Source organism: Rhagoletis pomonella, unplaced genomic scaffold (genome assembly GCF_013731165.1).
Source record: "Rhagoletis pomonella isolate Grant_MI unplaced genomic scaffold, Rhpom_1.0 Rhpom_scaffold_00397, whole genome shotgun sequence".
Taxonomy (NCBI): domain Eukaryota; kingdom Metazoa; phylum Arthropoda; class Insecta; order Diptera; family Tephritidae; genus Rhagoletis; species Rhagoletis pomonella.
The window spans coordinates 7,343-15,824 of NW_023458951.1; the positions used below are offsets into that span (position 1 = coordinate 7,343).

At 35.7% G+C, this 8,482-nt stretch overlaps 1 protein-coding gene across 1 annotated transcript; it reads right to left on the reverse strand.

Moving 5' to 3' along the window:
- Window positions 1-541: 541 nt before the first annotated feature.
- LOC118750791 lies at window positions 542-1,333 on the reverse strand. The gene has a single exon (XM_036485524.1). It carries the CDS (start codon window positions 1,331-1,333, stop codon window positions 542-544), a length of 792 nt encoding a protein of 263 aa, XP_036341417.1.
- Between the last annotated feature and the right edge of the window lie 7,149 nt (window positions 1,334-8,482).

Sequence of the window (8,482 nt, forward strand, 5' to 3'; positions counted from 1 at the left end):
ATGGTGTGATGATGGCCGTCTTTGATGGAATCTGATGAAACGCTTTTTCTAAGTCGATTTTCGAAAAAACGTTGTTACCAGCCAGGATATGGGTAAAAACTCGGATGAACGGAATCGGAAAACGATCCGGTACTGTTTTACTGTTTAGGCGACACTTGAGAAGATGTGATTTTGTTAATGTTGCACTTTAAATTGGTCTGGTTGTCGATTAGTTTGTTGTGTTTTACGTCCACCAGTAAATTATAATGTGAAAGAAAATCTACTCCAAGAATCGAAACCTTCACATCAGCAATTACATAAATCCACTCAAAATCTCAGCGCAGACCAAAATCAAGTTGAAGACATTTTTTGCCATACGTTTTGATTGTAGAACCATTAGCAGCAAACAAAGTTCTTGTTTCAGGACTACGAGTATCTTGCAAAAATGTCGGAAGAACTGAAACGTCAGCTCCAGTGTCGGTTAAATATTTTGTGGATGATTTGCGGCCTGAGATGCATAGACGGTTGATATTTACAATTTCGCCATCCGCCCGAAATCGCACTAGTCGTTTTTTGAGGTGGTGTTGAATGTACAGGGTGCGATGCAACGATTTGCCTTATCAGCAAATTTCCTGTGATACCAACATTTGCCTGGTTCTGCATTAGCTTCAGCTAAAGCACGAGAGCGTGAACGCGAACGAGAATGATTTGTATTTATTTTAAGCGATATGCTTTTAATTTGTTCACTTAGCTTTGCGAAAGTCTTTTCAATAATATTAATTCCTCCCTCCAGCGTACTTGGACTCGTGTCGCATGACGAAACAGCTGAAATGCGATTGGAAAAATCGGCAACTTCCATGATCTTGTCAACCATTCTAGCCAACCCGGTAAGATCTGCATCGCTCGTTGAAAGAATAGCGCTTACATTAGATGGTAAGCAGCATGACCATAGTGTGCGTAGAAAATCATCTGTGACTTTGTTGTCAGCCAATATCCTCATTTCGTTTAGTAATTCCGAAGGCTTCCTGTCTCCTAGCTCGACTTCTGCTAATAACTTGCTGGATTTCTTTTGCTGTGAATCCGCAGCCAGAATTGCTGCTTTTAACGCAGAGTATTTATCAGTCGCTGGTGGTGCTACTACCACATCACTTACCCGTGCAAGAATTTTGCCATCGATATTCCCAATGACATGGTTGAATTTAGTGTCATCAATCGTGATACCAGCAACGATGAATTGCGCCTCCACCTGAGCGAACCATATTTCAGGATTCGCATTCCAAAAGGGTGGAAGTTTCGCTGATACTCTGATCAAATTCACGTTACCCACTTCTTTCTCGCCTTCGGTGCTCGGCATGGAGATTTGGTTTCAATGCGTGGATATTTTAGAAAAAGTTTCTACACTTCCACGTATCTACTGTTTATATACCGCAATAAGTTGTATGTGCTATGTAGTACGACTGTTCGTTTGGAGGACCGAATTTCACGTTAAAATGCTTTACGCGACGGTATTTTAGCACGAAAAGGTATTTCAAATGCACAGCGAATTCTTTTTTTCTAATGAGGGATCACCAATATGGCGGGTGCCATCAATAGCTTAAGTAAAGAAAAACTACACGGTTTGTGTTCTAGAAAAAAGGTCCGTTCTATTTGAATACTCTTAGATAATGCTATTTTACATCTCTATGTACATATTTACAAGGAGCTGCTAACCTGCAGCGGTGATACTTTTCACACATCACTTTTTACACTTCTCTATGAAAAGATTTTGTGTTGAACTTTTAGTATTATGGGGTGTTCACACTTTAGCGTAAAGGTGTGTTCACACTAGTCCCACACATTGAATATTTAGTACCAATCAAAATAGTGATTTTGTTATTTTAAAGCTGAAAGCGAGAATAATAAAAAATGAATACGGAATTAAAAACGTTATTTCAATTTTCTAATATTAAATATCTACCTTTAAAGGGTATGAAGGAAAATACTATATATGAAATAAATAATATAGAACGATTGGAAACAAAGTATGGAGAGAGTATAAAATGTCAAGTGAATCAGGAATATAATATTTACTTACCAAGGAGATTTCAAATTATAACTAAGAATCAGATGGACTACTTTAATAGATGTCCTCATATTATAACGAAAGCTAAGAACATATATGGACGCCTAAACCTTAAAAATAAGAGCAAGGAAAATAATAGTTGTTATAATAGGTATGAGATTTAGATGATGATGATGATCATGACAAAAAAAAATAAAATTTAGTTTGAAGAAAATCACTTTTTTCTCTATATTTATTGAAGCAAAACAAAGTATTTAATATATATTTATACGTACCTTGATATATAAATTGTTTGGGACAAATTATATGATTGCTGGTGCGAACTCGCAACAAGGTTGAGAAACCACAGGAAGAAAGTAAGAAAACAATTGTATTAGTAATAATAAGAAATATGCACGTATATTTGTTCTTAGATTCAAGATTACAATCTAAGTATATAGTTAGGTAACTATTTGCTTGTAGGAAAGCGTATTATGATAGGCGAATGTTTACCTTTTTGAACGATGACTCCGGTTTGCTGACTGCTGTCTGACGAGAATAAGACACCAGTTTGAACGGAATCGGCCTTAAACACTAGCCAAGTTCGAATGAAAGCCACCGGTAGCAGTGCAGGAAAACTGCCAGTGGTTCCCAAACATTGAAGACTTATGGCTTCAACATTACCGCCAGCCTTGCAATGCTAAGGGAATGCAAAAAAGTAAAGATGAAGAAAGGTTAAATTCAAATAGTAAAGACATATAATTCAAAGTATTTTCATATTACAAGATAAACTTAACTTCTAAGGAGTTCAGTTGTGCGTGCAAACAAAATTCTTGAGCTTCATATTTGTTTTGTAAGTATATATATCTAAATATATTTTGGTTGTGTAGGTGCAAATTCTACTTCAAATACCTACATTCACATGAAACCTGAGCAATAAAATAGGTGTATTTATGTATTAAAAACGTAGCCCATAAGGGGGCGTGTGCCTTAAAGGGCATAAGGGCCTGAAAGGACTCATCCGAATATTGTATTCTGGGCTGTAGGGAATAGGGATGGGTAAATTCGATATTCGAAGCTTCGATATTCGAATTTTAATCGAATTTTAGCTCCAAAATGGCGAATTTTTGAAATCGAACTTTGTGTTGCTAAAATTCGGATAAAATCGAATTTTTCCAGAAAAATTCGAATTTCATCTTTATTTCAAAAAAATCATTTTTTCACCTTTCATCTTTCTGACTAAATTTTCCATCACTGTGTGCGGCATTACATGTTTTTCGATCTGTTATTCCAAATTCAATTTCAAAAATTTTTGTATAAAAAACTAGTTTATTCGTTGATTTTTTCATTTATAATTTTTAGATGGTTTTACGTTGATAGCATGAAGCTTTTGCCTGAGAAGACCCCTATTAAAATTTTCCGGAGAATAATTTTTTGAAATATATCAATCCATTAACGATCTGCCAAATTTGCTTTTTGCGAGATTTCTTGAAGTAAGTGTCAAAAATGACTGTTTTAGGCGGTAGCTAATGGGTAAAAATGTTCTACGAAAACATTTCCCTAGAAATTTTAATATATATGGTTCAACCTTCTATTTTTTCGACTTTTTTGAAAACTGAGATATGAAAACTTTAGTAGGCCATAAAATAAAAATACGAGCTAACTTTTCCATCGAGCGTTTTACTACTTAATGGGTATACATTCAGAAAATGTTAACATAGTATTTTAAGTACAACACTTCTTTAACTAAATTCGACTTCTCAAACAGGCGGCAACCCGCCTAAATGTAATTAAAAAATAAAGTTTATTCAAAACCATTTCGATTGATACCCATATTGAAGTAATCTATTTAACTTATTAAATAATATGATTTTGATTTTCTTACATATGGGTGTTTCCATACAGCCGTACGCGACATTCGTACGCTTATAGAGTGACGTAAATCTATCAAAAATATAAGTTACTAAAAAAAAAAGATTACGGTTATGTTGCAACCAAAGGGTACTATGTTTGAGAAAAAAATAAGCAGCCTCGAAACTTTGGTGTGGAAAATATCCGTTCAAAACCAGGTGATAACGTACGCGACAAAAAAAGAAGTGGTTTTAAGGCACATATACATATATGCGAAAGTCTGCGAATCATGAGTAACACATACTGAATTAAATTTTTTCAGTTCTTCTCTCCACCGTTTCGCGTTTCCAAAACCTTGTTCCCCCATCTGAATACGAAATTTTAAGTTATAAAGCCGTTTGAATTCATTTGCTTGCATTTTCAGTTTACATTTTCATGGAAACACGCATATATACGAAAGTCTGCGAATCATGGGAGTTTTCCTTTTCTTTAAAAATGCCTAAACTAAGCTAAATAATGTACCTTTACAATCCTTTCATATTTTAAGAGAAATTATATCTGGCTAGTTTTATTTAAAAAAAAAGACAATAACGTACGCGACATAACGTACGCGACAATTTTTCTCGTAAGTAATAAATTGTATTTATTGAGAACTCTTCTCGCTACCATTTCATTATTTTACAACTATTCTAAATTTAAATGGAAAATTTGCAATTAACATTGGTTTTGATGTATTTGATTGAATTTTTCGTACCTACAATAACGTATGCGACAAACTTTAAAGGGTAATACATTTTTTTATACTTCGGTTGGAAAGAAAATTTTACTGCATATCTTTAGCTGGAAGAATTCTCGCTTAAGAATTGTAATCTGCATTACCTGCGACTGCCAATATACAAATGACAGACATACAATGTTTTTGCATAACGTACGTGACATTAGAATACTAACAGAAGCAAATCAAAAAATTACCGTTATTCGAGCTCTAATTTCTCCTTTTTCTAATTTTTATAGTAAGTTGTTATTGCAAATTTCATTTTAAGATGTAATTGTAATGTTTCAAATCTCTTAATTTAGTTAATAGAAAAGAGAAATTAGTTCATTTCATTAGAGAAAACTGAGTCGAAGAGATATTCAGTTTTACTCTTCCATTTTTGAGTTTTAAAATTCCTATAAGCTGAAATACTTCTATAATATAAAAATTCGAGTATTTTTCTCTTATTAATTCATCTTAAAAACCCTTTTCAGTTGTTTTTATTTTTTCAGTCCTGGTTGACATTTTCATGGAAACACCCATATGGCACAAAACTAAAACCATGTTACACATCTACAGGGCAAGCCCATTCATTTGACACCTACCCCCTTTTTAAAAATAAGACGAACGATACAGATTTTATGACTTGATGTTAAATATTTAACGCAAACATCTGCGGAAGCGATAATTTGAAATTGATTTCCTAACCTGTGGTAACCAATTTCATAGAACTAAAACTATGGTGCAGCCTCAAAAGAGAAGCCTTTAATTCGACTCCTAATTTTTTTTAAATTGAACGATACAGATTTTATGACTTGGTGTTAAATATTTAACGCAAACATCTCCGAACTCTATTAAGAAGTTCCACTTCGAAAATATTTTTCAAAATTCGAATGAAATCGAATTTGCCCCACCGAATTTCGAATCGAATAATCGAATGGTTGGGCAATGTTCGAAATTCGGAAAAAAATCGAATTTCAACCCCCCACTACCCATCCCTAGTAGGGAACCCGGAGTAAGAAATAACCTCATTCCTCATTATTTTGTGGTAGATCTCTCCTCCAAACACTAAAGCGACCGCTGCAGACGTATGGAAATTTGGATCGGCTAGTTTCAGATTGGTGAGCTTTTCAACCACGAGCGCATTCAAGTGAGGTGCTGGAGTCCTCAGCGAATGCTAGCGTCGTTTGACGAGCTAATCAAGAGCTCACACATATCCACATTTGCACCAGGCAACGTGGGTACGTGCAGCCTCTTGATCAGCGACCGGCATACCTTACTTGTCTGGGAACAAGGGTCGAGCAGAGCACGGGTAAGGAATCTTTGTTGATTTATGTGCACAGATACTGCGCACGTTGGTAAAACGGTGATCATGCCCGATAGTTGTGTTAAAAGGGACGCAGGTTGTTGACGGGGGCCAAGGCGAGGATTGAAATGCAACAGCGTATGATGTTGCTCATGACCAGGGAACGGATTTTTAGGACCTAAAAACCTATGCAAAAGGCAAAACAAAATAACAAAATAGGCTGGAAAAGGCAAAATAAAATAGCGAAAAAGGCAAGAAAAGGCACTAGGTATTGCAAAAAAGGCAAAACAAAATAGCGAAAAAGGCAGGAAAAGGCACTAGGTATTGCCCAAAAAGCAAAATCAGGCACTAAAAAAAGACAGAAAATACGAAAAAGATTCAAAAAATACATTTATTTTAGAAATGTTTATATTACAAGTAAAAAGAGAAAAACTATGAACTAGTTTCATTATATGAAAAATTTGTACTTTGAATCTTTGACTCTTTTATCCTTTCGAGTTCCTAACTCATAAAACTTTATTCTGTACAGTTGTAGTAACACTGAAACACAAGATACATTTTGAAGTTTTTCTGGCAGCATTTTCATTCGATTCATATTATCAGGAAAAAGGGCGTTTTCCTCGCCCTTTACACTTTTATCCACACCCCTTATTGTCTCCAAGTCTACGTTAGCTGAGAAAATGGCTTTGAATTTTTCCAACACCAATTTGGCAAGAGGTCCCTGCGCTTCTATAAGCCGCATGGGCATGTGTATAGTTTTTAATCTTAAAAAAAAAAATTGTAAATGCTATAATCACTTTTTTAAAGGTAGAAAAGGCAAAAAAAGGCAAATGTCTTAAAAAAGGCAACATCAAATGTGTATATATGGAATCAGGGAAAGCTAAATCGTGGACATTCTTAATCGAACATACTCTATCTCTTTAGCAGAAAAAAAGGCAATTTCCATGAAATCCGTTCCCTGCTCATCACAATGTGCGCACGACCCAGAACTACTGCATTGTTTGGTGGTGTGGGAGTAAGCCAGACTCCGCGAACAATATTTATGCAGAAGAACTAACCGCAGGCGTCGTTCATAATTGGCGCTAAGACTGCTTTTACACAGTTCAAGTATTGAATTCAATTCTGCTCGCATGTGGAAGAGAGGGGGTGAGAAGAGAAGGGACGAGTACACATGCGTCTGTACCGTCAAGTCGTTTCAACTTTCTTGCTTTGCTTTTGGCATTTTCGTTGCTTCCCATTTAAAGAACCAAAAACTTGAATTCAACAGAATTGAAACGTTCAAAGCGAATAGAAAACACAAAAGATAATGAGCAAGAATTGCTTTCAAGTACTTGAATCATGTAAATCGGGTGTAAGCAAACGTTTGCAAAAGCGGAGTGGGTGTGATCGGCGGCAAACTCTGCACTTTACAATTTTGACTACAGGTCCCCTGCAGTGAAAACCCAAACCAGTTAGAAAAAATACTAGTTCATAAACTAGTATGTGCCTACCAGTTCGACATTTTCGAAGAACTGAAGCGTTCAGCGACATCTGCCTTTGAATTGCCAAAGCCTAAAATAAAACGCAATTAATTGCTTTTCTTGCGAATGTCGGCTGTGGCGTCACGTGAAGACTACTGGTTCTGGTTCTGGGATCGCAGGTTCAAGGCCGCTTGGAGGCGGTTAAGATTTTTAAAGTTAGATCAATGTAAGTAGGAAAAGTTATTTCAATTTAAATATAAATAACAAACTTAAAAATCTAGTTGCATTACAAAAAAAAGAAACAAATATATGGGAGGAAATACTTGTGACATAAAAAAATAGATTAAAAAAAAAATATTTGTGTAAATTTTAAATGAATTTTAAGAATAACAATAAAACCCTAAATAAAAAATATAAATGAAAGCAATATTATAAAAAAAAAATAAAATAAAAAAATCTTCCCTGCGCCCGGGCTTGAACCTGGTACCTCAGGCATACCACGCGAGTGCTTTGCTCTGTCGGCCATTGCGGCTGTTAGAGCGCCGCGAGCAAAAAGGCAAACTAATGCTTTTAATAGGGGATGAATTGGCAGACTATCTCATCAACTGGTATGATGCTATTAGTATTTCTACTAGTACATGCTGATGCAAAGCCTGACAATTGACATCTCGTAGGACCCCTGCAGGGAAAGCTACCTGTTGTGAACCAGAATGCTATCAGTTTGCGTTTCAGCCCAACTAGTTCACGTTGTATCCTTTTTCAATGTTAGCGACTGGTATTCTTAACATGGCGGTGTCATAGGAGATGTCAATTATCCGCTCCTGCATCAGCACGCTACCAGTAGAAATACTAGTAGCATCATACCAGTTGATGGGATAGACTGCCTATTCATCCCCCGTGAAAAGCATAAGTATGTCATTTTGCTCGCGGCACTGCAACAGTGGCAATGGTCGACAGAGTAAAGCTTTGGCACGCCAAATCAAGAGATCCGAGTTCGAATCTCAGTGAGCGAATCTTTTTTTTATTTTTGTTTTTTTTTATTTGTTTATTTTTTTATTTATTGCTCTTGTGTAATTTTCAAATTTATTGTT

Excerpts from the sequence above, each read along its gene's own strand:
- LOC118750791 (XM_036485524.1), bottom strand. The coding sequence starts at position 1,333 with ATGCCGAGCACCGAAGGCGAGAAAGAAGTGGGTAACGTGAATTTGATC.